The sequence below is a fragment of the Misgurnus anguillicaudatus genome, chromosome 19, assembly GCF_027580225.2.
Source record: "Misgurnus anguillicaudatus chromosome 19, ASM2758022v2, whole genome shotgun sequence".
Taxonomy (NCBI): domain Eukaryota; kingdom Metazoa; phylum Chordata; class Actinopteri; order Cypriniformes; family Cobitidae; genus Misgurnus; species Misgurnus anguillicaudatus.
The window spans coordinates 27,210,685-27,230,667 of record NC_073355.2 but is presented as its reverse complement, the minus strand read 5'-3'; the positions used below and the strand labels follow the sequence as shown (position 1 = coordinate 27,230,667).

Here is a 19,983-nt window from a genome sequence, read left to right as displayed (position 1 = left end):
ATTTACGTTAGGTCACGCTGGACCGGACCTAGATGAAAAGTTGTGGTTTAAAAGAGCATATGTTTTATTTTTATTTTCAAAAATGACAATCGTTTCGCTAGATAAGACTCTTATGCCTCGTTTGGGATCGTTTATAGTCCTTTGAAACTTTTGAAAGGACTATAAAAATAGTAATAGGACTATATATAAAATAGTTGAAAATGTGTTGAGTTAAGTGTTAAAGGGATACTTCACCGATTTAGCATTCAGCTTTGTATCTGTAGAAACCCGGCAGTATTACTGAATGACCATATTTCCCTCCCTCATTTCCCCCTGAGAGGAGAGATATCTGCATTTTGGTTCTGCAAAAAAGTCCTCCGATGATGTAATATGACGATTTTTGCATCATCGGAGGACTTTTTTGCAGAACCAAAACGCAGATATCTCTCCTCTCAGGGGGAAATGATGGAGGGAAACATGGTCATTCAGTAATACTGCCGGGTTTCTACAGATACAAAGCTGAATGCTAAATCGGTGAAGTATCCCTTTAAGTGTTGGTGTCCATTAAAGTCCATTGAAATGAGAAAAATCATGCAATGTTTTCCTCAAAAAACATAATTTCTTCTCGATTGAACAAAGATAGACATCAACATTTTGGATGACATAGTGGTGAGTAAATTATCTGGATTTTTCTTTTAAGAAAATGGAATATTCCTTTAAGTGAGTTCATGGTGAGTTGGTCACGAGACAATAAAAGAAACAAGTTTCTTTTTAAAATGCATTATCATATTATTTGAGTTAAAACTCATAAATAACTACAAATAACTAATGTTAGGGAAATCTGTTAATGTTTATATATATATATATATATGAAGAGTTTGGTTCCAAAACGCGATAAACGCCATTTTTGAAAAAAATGAGTTACTGCCAAAATCAGTATTATATCAGGTCAGTAGTTAAAAGTAAATTCTTAATTTTACGCAAAATCCAATATCCGCCGTGTTATTCTGTCATCTTTTCTCCCTTTTTTCCCAAAATGCGATAAACGCCACTCCTCCTTTTTTACAGAACGCAATAAATCCATTTCTGATATTACAGCCCACCAGTCACGCAATGTAAACAAACAATGGCGGACGCGCTGAGTCCACGGAGTCCTAGTTTTCCTCATCTACTTTGTACTTCGTGATCAACAAACAAAACAAAATAATACTTTAATTGCATCGCTAAACCTGTGATGGTTTTCTGTGATGGGAAAGAAACGTAAGCCATCAACATCTAATAATTTCCCTGAGAGGCACTCGGGAGACGGGTGCTTGTTCTCCCGACAGCATCAAGCTTCTCATGCTAACACATTGACCCCAGAGGATCTTATGAAAAACTTTACATAATTTTACTCAAAGTCAACGAAAATCGAGCAGGACCAAAAACATTTTACAGCTGATCTCTGTGAAAGACGTTAAGCGACGACGTAACCGCAATGACAGTGATCTCAATATGACAAAGTAAGTGTCCTGATTAATGACATTAATGTTTATATTTTTAATTAGTGTGTACAACTAGTCAACTAAATGAATATAACATGGCAAAGATGAATGCACATTTATATAGGCTATTGATTCAATAGATTTATAGCATTTTGAATAAAAACTTGTCATGGATTTATTGCATTTTGTGGAAAAAATAATCCGTTTTTATAATAAATCTTTGAAAATCAACTTATGGATTTGAATTTTTTATGTTTTTATAACCTAAAGATGCTATGTGAAAGTTTGTAACAGAAAATAGTTGTTTTCATCTTGTCACTTTCTTGGTATAGAATACACGTTTTTACCAAAATTTGTCAAAATGGATTTATTGCGTTTTGGAACCAAACTCTTCATATATATATATATATATATTTTTTTTTTTATAACATTGCTCCTTCTGTTTTGAAGTAATAACAGCAAATAAGACCCAGCCTGTGAGTCAAAATATTTTTTTTGTGATTTACTGTTTTCTACATAAAATCATTCTACATAATGTAAAGAACATTCTGTGAAAATATAACCTTAATTTCTTTAATACTGACTAAGGCCATGTCAAATCAATGTGAAATCAATGAGTGAAATCGAACTTTGATGCTCCTAATCTCATAATTAGATTATGAGACCTGGATTTCACAGACAGGGTCACACGAGGCTTTGAAACGACAGGAGAGTGTGAAATTATTTGCAGCATGGCTTAATCATTTTCATCCTGCTCATTGCATTACATCAAGAGATGGTGTAGGACATGGGATTGATGGGGTTGCTGACCTTTTCATCCAGGGCTTTGTGATGTTCAAACAGAGACTTGAGGGCTTTGAGCACCTCAACCTCACTGGAGACTCCAGCAGGAGACTGAGCTTGTCTCTTCACCACAGTCATCCTCAGAGAACGCTCGTGACGAGATACCAGACACTCCAGATGCTCCAGCAGGAGCTACACAGCATGAGACAGAGAAGACAAAGCGAGAATATGAGAATATATAGAAGAGACTGGGGCTAGTTGTCACACGGGTTATTGGTCGTACTCTATATACCAGTAACTATAAAGTCAAACATTTGGTGTGTGTGCACAGAAATTCATTTACAAGAACCCACCCTAATATAAAGTGAAATATACAGTGGAGTACACAATGTGACAATTAGCTTCAGCCACTACTATATATAGGCAAGGTGTGAGATATTACACCCCAACCAAAACATTTCACATAAATACGAAAGCGCAAACACAGACGAAAGATATAAAGAGGATATGAAGTTTGAACAATCGCACACAGAAGATGGTTATGGAGTTACTGACCCGTGTGTTGTTTCTCTCTGCCTTGAGCTCAGCGATCTCTTCCTCTCTCTCCAGCAGCTGCTCTCGACATACATTCAGCTCTTTGGTCAGCACCGCAAACTCCTGCTCATACGTACAACACACACCACATAAAAATATATCAGATTCCTTACAATCAACAATTCAACAAATAAGTCCATATCCAGTGATCAGCACACAAACACTACTGCTAGCAGTCACACATCCACTTTAGGAAAAAAACTTATATAAACTTATATAACAGCAATACAAAGCAATATTCAATATGGTGTTAAGTGTGTAGATGCTTGATAGTGTTTGTGATGGTGTTGAGCATGTGGGGTGTGTAATGGTGTATGTGTGATGGTGTTGAGCATGTGAGTGTCTGATAGTGTTTGTGTAATAGTGTTGAGCTTGTGGGTTTTTTGCTCAAAAAAATGTGGTGTTTTTGCAGAAACCTACCCATATTCAAAAGCTGATTACAAAAGAACCACATAAGGTAGGATGAAACGTTTTTTTGTTTTGTTTGAAAGCAGAGTGTCTGTTCATTCATTTGGTATATTGTATGTTTATATATTTAAAGAAGAACATTTTCTGCAAGGCATTAAACTTTGGTGAAAATCATGAAAAACGCTGGCGCTGGCTGGCAACTTTTTTTAAAAACGCTGGCGGTGAAAGAGTTAAGACCACTCAGCGTTGTGAAGTGCCTTAATGCAGACTTTTTCCTTTTCAGACTTTTCAGTTTTTCACCCTTTTGAACAGGAGTGAGGATTGTCAAATTAAATTAGCTTGTTTATACCCAAATTTAAGCCTGGACATTTAACTTCTCTCAGAAGTCAGAAAGTAATCAACTGTAACATTTAACCATTAAAAAATATTTTTCTATTAAGGACTGCAAGTAAATAACTGTAAATAGGCATCTGAATAAAAAATAATAAAGTGTTTTATTATCTTTTCGGACTTTTTGGAAAACAATAAATGTGAAAATTCATGGATAACAACAATAAACTTTTAGCCTTAGAAATATTCTTTGACTAAAGATCTTACCCATACAGGTGGATTAAGCATTACAGAAACATTCACACCACGTCCATGCATCAAGATGCTCAACACAATCACACAAACACTATCATGCCACATGCTCAACACCATCACACAAACACTATCACACATCCACACGCTCAACACCATCACACAAACACTATCACACATCCACACGCTCAACACCATCACACAAACACTATCACACATCCACACGCTCAACACCATCACACAAACACTATCACACATCCACACGCTCAACACCATCACACAAACACTATCACACATCCACACGCTCAACACTATCACGCAACCCACAAGCTCAACACTATTACACAAACACTATCAGACACTCACATGCTCAACACCATCACAAACACTATCAAGCATTTACAAACTTAACACCATCACAAACACTATCACACATCCACACGCTCAACACTATCAAGCACCCACAAGCTCAACACTATTACACAAAATCTATCAGACACTCACATGCTCAACACCATCACACATACAACATTACGCATCCACATGCACAACACCTCTACTGAAAAATCCAGCTAAGACCAGCATAAGCTGGTAGCTGGTTTTAGCTGGTTTAAGGTGATTTACGCTGGTCCTCCCAGTCTGACAAAGCTGGTCATGCTGGTGGGCCAGCTGGTCTTCCAGCCTGACCAGCAAAGTCCAGCTAGACCGGCTTAAAAAGTTACAACATTATCACACATCCACATGCTCAACTTCGTCACACAAACACCATAGCACAAACACTATTATGCATTCACACGCTCAAAACCATCACACAAACACCATCACACACCCACATGCTTAATGCTGTCAAATGCTCAAAACCATCACACAAACACCATCACACACCCACATGCTTAATGCTGTCACATACACTATCACGCATCCACATGCTCAACACCATCACACAAACACTATTAAGCCACATGCTCAACACCATCACACATACACTATTACACACCCCAAATGCTCAACACCATCACAAACACTATCAAGCATCTACACACTTAACACCATCACAAACACTATCATGCATGCACACGCTCAACACCATCACACAAACACTATCGTGCATCCACATGCTCAACACCATCACACAAACACTATCATGCATCCAGACGCTCAACTCCGTCACACATACACCGTTACACCCCTACTGAAAAATCCAGCTAAGACTAGCATAAGCTGGTGAGCTGGTTTTAGCTGGTCTCCAGCTTGGTTTTAGCTGTTTTTGCTGGTGTAGGAAGCTGGTTTTGCTGGTGTAGCAAGCTGGTCTAGCTGTGTTTTGGTCACATTTTAAGCTGGTCTAGCTGGACTTAGCTGGTCAGGCTGGACCAGCTGGCCCACCAGCATGACCAGCTTTGTCAGGCTGGGAGGACCAGCATAAACCACCTTAAACCAGCTACCAGCTTATGCTGGTTTTAGCTGGATTTTTCAGTAGGGACATCCACACGCTCAACACCATCACAAACACTATCACGCATCCACACGCTCAACACCATCACACAAACACTATTAAGCCACATGCTCAACACCATCACAAACACTATCACACATCCACATGCTCCACACCATCACACAAACACTATCATGCATCCAGACGCTCAGCTCGGTCACACATACACCATTACACATCCACATGCTTAACAGCATCACAAACACTATCACGCATCTACACGCTCAACACCATCACAAACACTATCACGCATCTACATGCTCAACACCATCACAAACACTATCGCGCATCCACATGCTTAACACCGTCACACAAACAATATCACGCATCCACACGCTCAACACCATCACAAACACCATCACGCATTCACATGCTCCACACAATCACACAAACACTATCAAGCCACATGCTTAACACCATCATACATAAACCATTACACACCCACACACTCAACACCATCACAAACACTATCACGCACCCATACGCTCAACACCATCACAAACACTATCACGCACCCACACGCTCAACACCATCACAAACCCTATCACGCACCCACACGCTCAACACCATCACAAACACTATCACGCACCCATACGCTCAACACCATCACACAAACTCTATCATGCATTCACACGCTCAACACCATCACAAAAACACTATCATACATTCACATGCTCTACACTGTCAAACAAACACTTTCACGCACCCACATGCTCAACACCACCACACAAACACCATCATGCATCCAGACGCTCAGCTCCGTCACACATACACCATTACGCATCCACACGCTCAACACCATCACACAAATACTATCATGCACCCACACGCTCAACACCATCACCATTACGCACCCACAAGCAAATAGATATCAGTACAGACATTAGAGATGTAGGAAAAAAGCTTATCAAATATATGGTATCACACATCCACAAACTTAACGCATAACACAAACATCATCAATACTTTAATTACAACATAAGCAACACTTCAATGACACAGATCGGTCATGTAAACGCTGGTTTCCATAATGTGTATCTGTGTGAAACACATTCTGAACAGTCCAATGAGCAATTCTTGAGTGCAAGGTCTTGATAGCACCATGTCGTGTAAGATGACATATGGCCTCACAAGCCTCGCACCACACGTCGAAAACCACACCATCGTTTCCTAGTTGCCTAAATGCGAATTGGTCCCGTTCAGCAAAAATCACGCATGACACACCTTCCCTGTCAGACGCAGACTGTGACCAAGCCGGATTGCATGTGCACGTTGCTATGTACTTGTGTATTAGGCTTTGTGTGTTCATTTGCACAGCAGATGTTTGTTTTTTTATTAGATGATGTTGAAATGTGTGTGTGTGGCATGGCACATGAAAAGAACCACCAATAACTTAAGAGCCAATCAAATCCTGGTTCCACTCCAGTTGTTGACTTTTCAGACATAAACAAAAGAAGATCTGACTCCAAGCCAACTCTTGCTAAGCAATCACATTCCCTCTGTAATGCATAGCCAACCCACAACTAAATCAAACAGCCTATACCAAGCAAAGCACAATTTAAGACCAATCACAACTCATGTAAACTTTAATCGATCAATCATGTCTCCTTATCCATTCTAATCCATTTTCATTTTTTCAACGCTCACTAAACATTTGGATTTAAGTGTTACTTGGGGACACACTACACTTTGTGTCCAATTTGCTTTCTTTCATAGGAATGCATAAAACAAATGCACATTTCTACAGCATTATGAAATAGTATTTGAATGCCATAGACTGACCTTTAAGCTCAGTACAGAGAATATCAACTTTAAAATTAATATATATGGTTTCCAGTGTTGTGGAAAAGTACATAGATTGCTAATTTTATTTGATGTTATTTTGATTATATAGATGGCTTCAGCGGCAACAACATAAATAAACAGCTTTTATGGCCCAAACTTATCTTCAGGTAGACTCTCCAAAGAGTCTTTAGTTTAATCAGATTTATAAAAGAAAGAGTAGCTTTACAGAATCTTTCCGATAACGTACGAAAAATGAAGAAGGAGGAGTAACTACCGCGGGAGGAGCGAGTACGAGTCATGCAACACTATACATCACTGTTTTAACTTATGATTTACTACATGTTCGTGTCATTTATATAATATGCAGCACGCGCCTATTTCCAACACAAGACAGAAGTCTTACTTACCGCATGCAACTCGTGACCCGGTTGGGAAAATCCAGCGCATCAAACACACACGCAAAACTCTGCTGCTACCCCGGATAATAAACTATATCCATTGTTTCCATAAGGCTGGATTTCTTCTCCTTAGACCTAAAAACACACTTCTTCTTTCGTGCCATTGTTGAGTTTTGAAATTAAACAAAGCTGCGTTGCGTGATAAGATGTTTGCAAATGCTAGCGTCTCCCGCTGATTGAGGGGTGGGCAGGGTTTTCCGGGGGAAGTGCCCATGAAAAGAAGTGATACGTATAGAAAACCCCTGAAACGTCAGTTGGACCTGTAATCGAAAAAACTTTCCGAAACTTGCACAAACCCTGGCGAAGTGCATTCGGCACAGAAATACTCTGTAGCACGCCCAACTGCTTTTTTGACACTTTGCACGTTTAGCATGAGGAAACAACTCTATAACTGTGTTAATAAGTCAGAATGCTTGAAATACCATTGAACCCCCCCCCCCCCCCCCTTAAGCACTTCCATATTTTAAAAAACATGAAAAATTACAGGAAATGACAAAATGCACGTATATTTACTACTGGTCTGTTTGCATGGCATTAGTATTACCTCAGATAATTTCTCCGGACCTTTTTTACAGAAGGTAAAAGTCGCCGTAATCTTTACCGACATTGTCCGTAATGATTACTGACATGGAGCATTCGGACAGAACTAAAATCACTGAGAAGCTCTGATAAAATTCCTTTACCACACCTACCTATATAAAACGAATTTCGTCTGAATAGTACTTTAAACTGACGCAGTAAAAAAATAAACATAATTTAAACATAAATTACACAATTTTATAAAAACAATAAAGAAAACAAGTGTCATTATTTTATACAGTTTTAACAAAAACATAAAATAACAAAAATACTGATTAAGTATTCAGATTCTATCTCTACTGCCTATTTCTTTAATAACCAGCAAAACTAGGGTAAAGATGCTGGATAAAAAAGAAGAGAGGAAAGGAGGAGAAAGGGGAGTGGGGTTTTAAGCTTAGGAGTGGTATAGTGGTACACAGATGGTAACTCAGTGGGCCCATAGGACTTTGGCATTCTGGATCTGTACCGTGCTGAGATTGGACTGAAATTATGTTTGGCACAAGTATGCCAAACACAACTGTGTGATAATGTCCTGCCTTATTTCTTTCTCTCATTCAAGCTCAAAGCACCTTAACAAAAGGTTTACACCCACTTTTTCATCTTGTGGCTTTGTCTCTTTCTGGAAAAGCTTTCTGAATGAAATACATCCTATACTAGTGAGATGCACTAAATGAACCCTGCTTAATGTATCGAGCCTCTTAAACTCTCTTTGCATATGTATGTGTGCTTGGTTGTGTGCACGTTTGATTCTTATCTTCTCTGAGGTGCTGTGGCCCTTAACAATCCAGCTATTCTACCACAAAATTTGTCTCTATGGGACGATACCAAAATGGCACAGTGTTACATGCATTGTTACTTAAATGACAGAACAGACATTTTCTATCCAGCCAATCGCATCACAGTACTGCTATGTTCTATGACTTAAAGGGACAGTTCCCCCAAAAATGGAAATGGTCTCATGATTTACTCAACCTCAAGCCATCCTCAATGTGTGCTGAAAATGCACACTCTTTGCTGGAACGCACAAGATTTTATCTATTTTAGTTTGTAAAGTTTTAAATATTGATATTTTTCTTGCAAACTGGCATCGATTGCCCTCAGAAGGATTTTTCGTAACCCACTGGAGCCGTGTGGATTACTTCCGTGTACACGTAAGGAACACTTTTTGGGCTTTAAATCAGAAGCACCATTTACTATCATTTTAAAACTTCTCTAATATAACTTTGATTGTGTTCATCTAAAAAGCTACCCAGTCTCATGAGGTTTCCTGATAAAGTCGCGTAATTTTTTTATTCTTTTTTCATGAAATTATCAAAAATTTCCATGTTTTTTCGTGATCGTATAACGAATTCCTGTTTTCATGTGATTATCATGTATTGGTTACTCAACTGCTTTTTCCTATTTTTAACCCACTATCGGTTCGGTTTAGGGTTAGATTTGGTGCATGCATTAGAATGTCACTTTAGATATTGGTTTATACAATTTTTTCTGATTTATTTTTGTATATGTCGCCTGGCATTAGGGTTAGAGTTGGGTTTGGATGTCATTTTATGTGAATCTAACCCTAAACCCAAGCAACAATGATAAGAAAATAGGACAAAACAGTTGAGTAACCAATACATGATAATCACACGAAAACAGGAATTCGTTATACAGTACGATCACAAAAAAACGTGGAAATTCGTGATAATATCACGAAAAAAGAATAAAAAAACTAAGTTACTATAACGAAATTTTGTGAGACTGGGCTGCTAAGAAGATATTCATATACATTGAGGATAGCTTGATGGTGAGTAAATCAAATGATAATTTTCATTTCTGCGTAAACTATCCCTAAGCTGTAGAAAATAACTTAAATGTCATAAATACACATTAGCAAAGTCACATGGCATTGTTTTTCTTTTCATTTAGGTAATCCTATCCACAAAGAAAAGTAAATACCTTCCTACCGCATCAACCGTTTGTGTTTTTCTTATAAATATGTATCAGAATGATACCTAATACATGTCATGATCTGTGCAACTTCATGTAGTACACATCACTGGTTAGTTACCTGATCCTTCTTCATTATGTACAAGAGATCAAATGTACAAACAAATTGAACACAGCAATGTATGACTGAAATGCTAAGATAATGCTTTTATGCCACTTCAACTCACATCAGACATTACCATGCTGATTTGGTCAAAATATAGTAACACCAAATGGGTTATATTGTTGTTTTCTATTGTTATGTCAACACAGTAGGAGTGACGACCACAAACACATAAGTCCATTTGCAGGCACAAATGCAAGTGAAGCTAGCTTATTATTAAAATAAGCAATTGAAGGCATTGTTTTTGAAGGTCAGGAATGAAAAATTATTTTGTGACAGCGACAGTCAGTTTGTGAGACAACAGAGAACATAGTACCAGGGCCCTGAGAGCAAGGCTTTGAAGCCGAAAACCAGAAACTTTTGATGTTTTGCAAGGAACAAAAACGAAACCAGAAACTTTCCAAAAATATATGTTCCGGAACAGAACCGTTTATTGAAAATAATGGTAACTGGTTAATACCAGTATTTTTTTCTGTTCTTTGACAAGATTTCTGTGCAATATGACTCTGTGAAGTTCGTTGAAATAAGAAGCTTGCCACCAGCAAGTAGCCTACTCAAGCCCAAGTCTCTAATGCTCAATCATAAGAGGTAAATATTGTAGGCTACCAAGTTTCTCAAGATGTTTGTTTTTTAATACTAATTAGTGGTATAACGGATCGCAGTTGATCTGTGATCCATATAGATCACGACCCATGGTTTGGCTCGCATGCGATTCGCGGATTAATACGCAAATTTAAATATGGTAAAAGTTGATAATTTGCACATGTTTAAAGGCTTGCAAATGTTAACACTTAAGTGATGTTAAACAATTTAACAGCAAAAAGGCGCTAAAGTTAACAATTTTCTGGACGCACATCCCTATGCCCTTCAAAGATCAGAACTCTTGATGTATAAACTACATTTGGTGAATAAAGCACTGAAAAACAATGTAATTTTCACTTTATGTGGAGCGAGTTTATGTGTTTATGCTCCATCTTCTTCCTGAAGCGCCATTTGGAATTCGTCCTCCCTCTGTGTGTGTTTGTGTGTTTAAATGCACTCAACAAATTTAGGCATGTCAGAATAACAGTTATGCCGCTTACATAATGTAGCCTTTTTTAATGTTTGATGACAAGATAGAGACTTAAGGAAAATTATGTAGATTAATAATTTAAGTTTAATGTCCTAATGATCACCCTACTTATTTGTATGTCCCACAGCTGACATGGAACGTTATTATCCGGTTTGGGTACTTTATTTTTTTGTTCTAACTGGTTCAGGAACGTCAACTTTAGGGTTGAACCGAAAACCGGAAACGATAAAATACTGTTTCTGTTCGGAACGAACCAATTGAGAAAAAATTCTGGTTCAAAGCTCTGTCTGAGAGAGCCCATCTTTAAAGAAAACTTCATGAGAAAATAGCAGTTAAAGCCGCTCTATGCAATTCGGCGTTTTTGTCAAACAGTGACCCCTAGAGTCGCTGGAGAATACTTGCAACTGTCGTAATTTTCCACTCTAGTACTCCAAAGATAATGACCAGGTAATGTTTCACAATTTCATACAAATATTAGGCTACTGCATAGTCTACTAAACTACAGATGATGGTAATAGGATAATAAGAAGTTTATTCCAAGTGTAGAGTGCATATAATAATAAAGTACCGCGTTTGCTAGCTTATAGCATTTTTACATGATTGCAGCTATTTATCATAATAGTTTCAGATAATAGTTTCAGATAATAATAATCAGAAGAAGCATCGTACATGATGACAGGGAAAACAGGTCACAGACTCAACAGATAAGTCACAACATATTGATATGCAGAGAAATATGCTAAACACCTTAAAGTAGTACAGATGAGACTAAACCTGATGCAAAGTGGACCAGAACAAGAAAATGAAGACTGGTTTAAATGTTATATAGTCAAATCAAGATCGCTTAACTTAAAGTAAATTACAAAAACCAGGCAAGTTTGGTTCTAACTAGGAATTAGCACAAATGAAATCATGTCAAAGTCTCTCTTGCACTCGTACTAGATTTTTCAGCATCATTTTTGGCAGCATGACTTACACCCTATACCTCACTAGCAGGGTCGCATGATTTTAATTCATAATGTTTCCATTACAAATATTTAATTCGAAAATATTATGTTACTTTTAGTAAAGGCTTGCCAACACTTTAAAAAGGACTCAAAAGCATTACAAAATTAGTCAAAAGTCACAAAAGTGCACAATATTCTAGTGCCGAGTAAAAAGTCTGCTGAAGCCATGCAATACAGAAAAACTGAAAATCTTCACAAACCTAGCTCTATGTGGCACATATTTGATAGTGGTACTTTGTATTGACTACTTCTATAAAACTTTTGGCACTTTATTGAAGGTTGAATGCATTAATTAAAAAGCTATCCTCTTTTATGCTTCACAAATTAAAGTTTTGTTGGACACACATTAGAGTAAATAGTAAACTCATCCTTTAACATACATGCAAGACAATATAACAAGTACATATATATGCATATAATAACTTTACATCATATGTTAAGCTGTCTTTTTGCATACATGATCGACATATAACAGGGTTTCCATACATTCACTTACACACACAAGACCCTGACACGTACCTGTGGCAGTGCGATGGACAGTTGTCTCTGTAGCGAGTCCTTCTCGTGGCCCAGTTCTCGCAGACGTAGCTGAGCCGTACCGAGACTATCCTGGGTCTCTCTGAGACTCTCCAGCAGCCTCTCTCTCTCCGTCAGCATGTTTACCATCAGAGACTCCAGATTTCCTGTGCTCCCTCCCTCATCTCCACCACGAGCCTCTCGGCCTCCGTACCCACCACCCATGCCCCCTGCACCGCCTCCCATACCACCACCTCCTCCAGCAGGAGAAGACGGGCCTCCTCCTCCACCTCCCCGTCCATCCTCTGAGATGGTGGGCATCACCTCACACATCATCTTGAGGCCGTGGAGTGTGTGAACAGGTGTGTGAGGTTGTTATCTGATGTTTTGTATATGTGTGGATTCTACGAGTTTCTAATACAGCTTTTTTGTCAGATCTGATGGTTTTTGTGTGTACAAGAGCCTATAGCAAACGGATAAACAGCATGTCATTCATATGCGGATGTTTACATGAGCATTTGCTTCGTATGTCAAGTCCGACAGCATGTGATGATAGTCTGTAATGTGTGTGGTACAAACGTATAATATGTGTGCTGTGGATGTTTGATGTATATATTATGTGTGTGCTCCGAGTTTTGTTTTGGTGATTGGTGTGTGCATAAGCTGCGTGCATGCAGCTGTGATGTGTGAATGGTTTGATTTTCTCTTTCTTTTCCTAGCTATTGCCTTCCTTTCTGTTTCCAGTCCCTATTTAATCTTTCCTGCTTTCTTCTCCACCTTTGTGGAAAATCCTAATTGCTGTGCTCTTCTTCAAAGGTAGACACGTACTGCCAGTTTATCTGAAAATTTCAGTTGTTTTCCTTTTTGTGAGTTAAATATCCACAGCTTTTTCCTTAGTGCTCTGGTAGATCATGAGTTCATTTATTTCCTGAATGGCTTCAGGGGTCCTGATTGGCTCTTAGTATGTGCTGTTGAAAATCCTTGGCTTGGGTGCGTTTGGGCGGAGCAGCCAGGTGTGGTCTCGGAGGGGATAACAGTTGCAGGATGAAGTAGGAGGGGAGAGTAGTTGGGTTACAGGGACTGGATTGGGTTAAAGGAAGGGTGGGCATGAAGGTAAGTCTTCTACCCACTGGGTTCGAACTTCAGGTAAAGGAGAGCTGAAGAGGGAAATAAAGGAGAGTGATATTAGCACAGATGGCCAAAATTGGCCAGGCAATGAAAGGTTTTTTCCATTCACACATCCAACCCAATGCAGAGTTACCGAACATACAAGTCTATGAATTTCCATGACATTTCAATCGTTTGTAAATACTGGATATGGATTTTCAAAAATATTTCATATTCACAAACTTGAGTTAACATTATTATATACTTAGAAATAGTAATTATATAATCAGCTACAAATATAATTAGAAACATATCTAAGAAAATTCCATTTTTTTCCATGAGATTTGTTCCAATAAACTCAAATGCTCCATCAGTGCTAGAAAATATGTGACCCTTTCTGTGAAATCCAGGCTAAAGTCTAATAACCTCATTATGAGATTAGGAGCGTCAAAGTTCTCTTTCGATATGGTTCACCTCCTACCATGGAAACTCCTGTTTACTCTGAGATTGAAGCCTATTGGTTAATGTCTGTGAACATCACAGACCAATGGTTTTGAGCCCGCCGAAATGGGCGGGGACTATGCCCTATATAAGTCTGGGTCAAACGCCACACAGTTCCTTTTATCTCCTTCAGCGCAATCACTTGCTGCTCCGAAGATAAAGCCTTTGCTCGCCGTAAAACAAGCCCTACAGTGGATACACGCCTCTGGAGCGTTCTCCTCTGCGGCCATCCGGTAAGAGCAAAAATAGCTTTCCTCTATAAGAGCAAGCGCGCTGTTGTAATAGCGCCTAGGCACGGCGGCTTATACGAGTCCCTCTGCCCCTCTGAAATTTCGTTGCCGGCCTGGGACGTCCCACGATGAGACCGTTCGCACAGTGCCTGGTTGCTCTCACTGTGTTGCTCGCTCCCTTACTGTTCCCTCTCTCATGGAGATGGACGAAGTGGTGAAGCCGTGAGTTTTGGACAAGCCCACACGGGCTCGTAGCCCCTGCAAGCCATCTCTCTGCCACAACGCAGCCATCTTGTGCTATATGCTTTACAGAGCCCCTTCTCGAGTGGCGCGGTGTCATTCAGTGGCTCGGAAGAGCAAGCATGCTGTTATAACAGCGCCTAGGCACCTCCTCTTTTTCCAAGTTAAACACGTCACCGGCCTGGGTCTGACCCATGCTGAGGGCTCTCGCACGAATCCAAAATGCTCACTGTGCTTTGCACTTTCCTGATGTTCACTCTCTAGGTAAGACAGACCAAACGGTGGAGCCGCGGCAAGTTATGGGAAAACATTACCTCGTCGTTAGATTTCTCAGAGGCGCTAGAAGGCTAGACCCTCCGTGGCCACGCACAGTCCCATCATGGGACCTGTCCACAGTCCTGAAAGCTCTGCATGGCCTGCTGCTTGGCGCTGGTTATACAGGTTTGCGATCTGCATGCCTTCTCTACAGGCACTTCCTGTTTGGAATTCGGCCCTAACGACAGCAAAGTGGTCCTTAGGCCGAGGGCAGGGTATGTCCCCAAGATCCTTTCGACACCGTTCAGGGTCCAAGTGGTTTCTGTGCTCGCTCTCACCTCAGCAGACGATGAGGAGTCACCAAACCAGCACTGCCCTGTCAGAGCCCTTCAAATATAAACGAACAGTTTTGCCCCCTTTAGGAAGTCGGAACAGCTGTTTGTGAGCTTAGCGGATCGATCATTGGAGGTTATCGATCATCTCTAGGTCATCCAAATGGATCATTGACACCATTACATTGACATATACTTTTCTGAATGTGCAGTGCCCACTTGGTATTAGAGCCCATTCTACACGAGGTATGGCTCCCTCTTGGGCATGGTTTTCATTGCTGACATTTGTGGGGCGACCGGATGGTCCTCGCCATCCACATTTGTTAGATTTTACAGACTGGATGTTCCTGCCTTGCAAACGCAGGTCCTGTCAGCTTAATAAAAGCGTGGCTGCATTCAGGGTGTGCCTCAGTACCTCACTCTTCTGCGCTTTAGCCATATGTCTTGTGCTTTAACATTTCCAAGCTATAGACTCCCAAACTTGTGCAACCTTAGCGTCTATAATAAGGCACTTCATGTCCATTATAAGCACGCGTGATGGGATATGTTCCCCATATTGTCAGCTATTGCCGCAATGCGAAGTGAACCGTATCGAAAGAGAACGATAAGGTTACTCACGTAACCCCGGCTCCCTGAGATAATGGGAATGAGCATTGCGTAGCTTGCCATGTATTAAGGTCATGCAGCAAGTGTTTTTGCATGCATGCTTCAGCAGAAAAAGGTACTGTGTGGGGTTTGTCCCGGACTTATATAGGACGTAGTGCTCACCCAGTTCGGCGGGCTCAAATGCCATTGGTCTGTGATTTTCACAGATGTTGGCCAATGGGCTTCAATTTGTAGAGTAAACAGGAATTCCTCCCATGGCATCAGCTACTGACACTTATTGCTTATTCCCGTTATCTCAGGGAACCAGGGTTACTTGAGTAACCTTATCATTTGTTTTTAAACATTAATTTCAATCTTTGATATAATCTTACTCAATTAATATTAAAGATATCAAGTTTATATTTTCACAAAATATTCTTTACATTATGTAGGATGCTATGAAAATATAGTAAATAAAAAAGTTTAGCTGGGTTTTCACAGACTGGGTCACACAAAACTCGGCTCATAAGGAGTCAGAAAGGTCGTTTCTTAATAGAATTTATGTATTTTAAATCAAGCTTGTTATTGATAAACCCTGAGAAGGTTATACATCACAAAATACAGAGCTAATCCAAACTGATAAAATTGAGAGTGAGGAGTCACGTGCCGATTTGGGCGGGGTCTGGGCCGGTCGGCCATGGCGGTAGGAAACGCTATGGTTGCCAGGGGCAACTTCACAGAGGCGCGACTTACAGAGCTCTTTAATTTATTATTTCGGCAAGACAGAGACGATCTACAAATACAATAAAGAAAAGGAATAAAGCAATGCAAAAAGATAAGGCGAAAGAAAGGGACCTTACAGGAACAAGCTCACGAACAGCGTTGTACTGGCAAAGGTAACTTAAGTTTCGTGTATTGTAATAACGTTGCATTTAGCAGACACTTCTTGACCAAAATGACAAAGTAATTAACTGCGACGGTTTCTAAAAACTCGATTGTAACAAGATGTTCAATGTACACAAACGTTTCCAACATGTTTTGATGTAGAATGTTTAGGTATTTAGTTGTAATTTGATTTTAACCCAATTACACATACTGTTGTACCAGGTTTTTGTGTTGGGGGCTGCAAAGTGGACAAACCCGTTCTGGGTTGGCTATGGTAGTTATATGTGTGATTGTAAGTAAATGTCCTGGTTAGATTAAAGCCATTAACAGTGTGGGTAACACTTTACTTGAAGGGGTGTGCATAAGACTGACATAAAACCTTCATAATTATGACATGACACATGTCATGAATATAAAGGAGGTTTTATGCATGTTTATGACAACTTTTATTAAGTGGCATTCGTTCAATTATGACATTTTTAATGCAAATATGCCATTGTTTGAGATGTCTTTGTTATGGATAATAGTTTCTCCATTTCGGTAACCTAAAAATCTGTATTCCATTGTTCATATGTTTTCCATATGTATCGTGTGAGGTACTGGAGCATTTTTTAACGCAGCAGTAACTGCCAGGCATGGTAAAACAGTGTAGAATTGCGAAAAACATTCTCTACTACCGAGCTGAGAACACACGTAAACAATCATGTTTGCTGCCGGAATCCTGCCAACATGGCGGAAAGGGGGAGGGGCTCTGTACTATGACGACAACTCCTCACTCTCAATAGAGATATAAAAATACACAAAATCATCAAAACATAGCAAAAGTAGAGAGAAAACTGTTATTTCACTATTTTAGCTGTTATTATTACAATTTTGTTAACACCCCATGCAGACATATAGAGGCGTTTTCCGGACAGGGCTTATTTTAGTCCTAGACTAAAATGCATGTTTGAGCTGCCTTAATTTAAAAACACCTTTTACTGACTTATCTTAACATATATCAGTGCCATTGTTTTGCCTCAAGATGCACACTGGTATTTCTTTCTTTAAGGTATATCTGTAAAAACTACTTAAATGTCCTAATATAACTAAGGCCTAGTCCTGGATTAATCTAAACCCTGTCCGGGAAACTGCCCCATAATGCTTTAAATTTTGTAATTCATGTTGCCTTGGGACAGATAAGTGGGACAATGTAAGTCATGTTGGGTAACAAGCAGCTGTCACGTAAAATTTTACATTTTTATTAATTAAAACATATATTAAAGGAAAAATGCCGACAACAGGCTTGAGAAGAGAGGATTAAGTGAAAGTTACATGCCAATACTGACAATGAAAGACAGGGTTTTCCACATAAGAGTCAGTGATAGATGGTGGCAGACACATTGGGGACCATCAAACTAAAAATAACACTGCAACCAAATAAAAAGCCCATCGGGTGTCCCCCATACAGAAATCTGGGAATGGCATAAAAGAGCGTAATATTCCAGTGAATGTCGACACAGAGGAATCTGGAGAAATCAATAGAGCTCAGACACAGGCAGTGATTCCCTGAACAGGCCACAAATCGTGCTAAATACACTGTGTTGAATGTTAACGACGTCGAGGCGAACGAACACAATGTATCAACAAGAAAGCGTCATTTCAACGACTGTCATGCAGAACATTGAAATCAACAGCCAATTTCATTTGTTTTGTCTCTCGGTCTGTCTGTCTGCCTGTCTGTCCGTCTCCTCCCTCTCTTTCACTGACACACACCTATTTCAAATTGTCTAATATAGACACCCAGAGGGAAAAGGTGAGACGATTTACCAAATCAGCATCGCGCCTTGTATTATTTGACACATTTGTTTCTCTCATCAAGCTTATAATGGCGATTATGCATGAGGTTTACGGATGCGCATGATATACGGAAATGAAATTCATGGTGTGTAACGATCATGTAGCCGGTCAGTGCTTTTGTGTGTCCGTTGTCGAAACGCAGGGTAGCATTTAAAGGGAACCAGTGCGTGTAAATACCAGTCATCGTTGCATTGTGAGTGCATCGGATCAATTGAATTCGTATTCCTCAACATCATCAATCCATTCTGATTGTAATAATGTGAAAGTCGTAATGAAATAAGCACCGATCAACCAAAATGACGTTTAGTTTCAGTGTGAATTGGATGTATGTGTTGACGTATTCCTCTGCCGTCCGCTCCACCATGATATATGCTCCGTCTCTCTTCTGCAGATACGCGACCGGACATGCCGTCGAAATCAAACGATTGCATTTTAACTACACTAATGAATAACACGTCGCGTCTTTTATCATACGTTTCTATATTTATTGTCTTGTTATTCCCATCCATCGTTTCGCCTCGCCCCCTCCTCCCAAGCCCTTCCATCCCCCTCCTCATATCCACAGCTGGCCGATATCACACACACAAACATACATATATAAGAAAATACATGCGATGCTGAAATATGCACGCCGGCTTAACCGCCGCTCACCGTTGTCATCGTCGGGAGTAAACGCTAGACACCGTCATTTCATCCGCGTCGACCCCATCGGAGCGCAGCGCTTTCGGGTGCCGAATTAGCTGTTAAAGCCCAGTTATCAGCCTCCCCCCTTCCCTCTTCCTCACACATGTAACGACGGCACCGAGCGAGCAAACGTTACACCTTACCATAGACAATCCCAGTCTCTCTCTCTCCTCTCTCCCCCCTCCCATCTCCCTCTCTCTATCGATGTAAAGGTGCTGGCTCTTAAAGAAACACTCGCGCCTGCTTCACCACCACAGGGATCACAAACACGAGCTGTTGCTAGGGCTACTGTAACTACGCGATATCATGTACGGAGGTGACCGAGTGCAGCACCATCCTATTTATACGGGTAAATGTGTTATTTTTAAAACGGGTTCTTGAACATTTACCGACAAATGTCCAAATGGTCACTGCTGGGTACCACGGAGAACTTCGGTCCACTCTGTGTGGGTGTCGCCACATCCACTCCCTCTACAGGTCACAACCGGTAC

The 19,983-nt window shown here is 40.0% G+C and overlaps 1 protein-coding gene across 2 annotated transcripts in view; it reads right to left on the bottom strand.

Moving 5' to 3' along the window:
- ppfia3 (PTPRF interacting protein alpha 3) overlaps window positions 1-19,785 on the bottom strand; it is a 51,865-nt gene extending 32,080 nt beyond the window's left edge. The window contains exons 1-4 of one of the 2 annotated variants that reach the window (XM_055194062.2): window positions 19,636-19,785; window positions 12,838-13,991; window positions 2,802-2,903; window positions 2,274-2,438 (exon numbers count right to left, since the gene is read on the bottom strand). In XM_055194062.2, coding sequence (XP_055050037.2) covers window positions 2,274-2,438; window positions 2,802-2,903; window positions 12,838-13,170 — 600 coding nt within the window. In that variant the 5' untranslated portion in view covers window positions 13,171-13,991; window positions 19,636-19,785. The other variant, XM_055194061.2, reaches the window with a different exon arrangement.
- Between the last annotated feature and the right edge of the window lie 198 nt (window positions 19,786-19,983).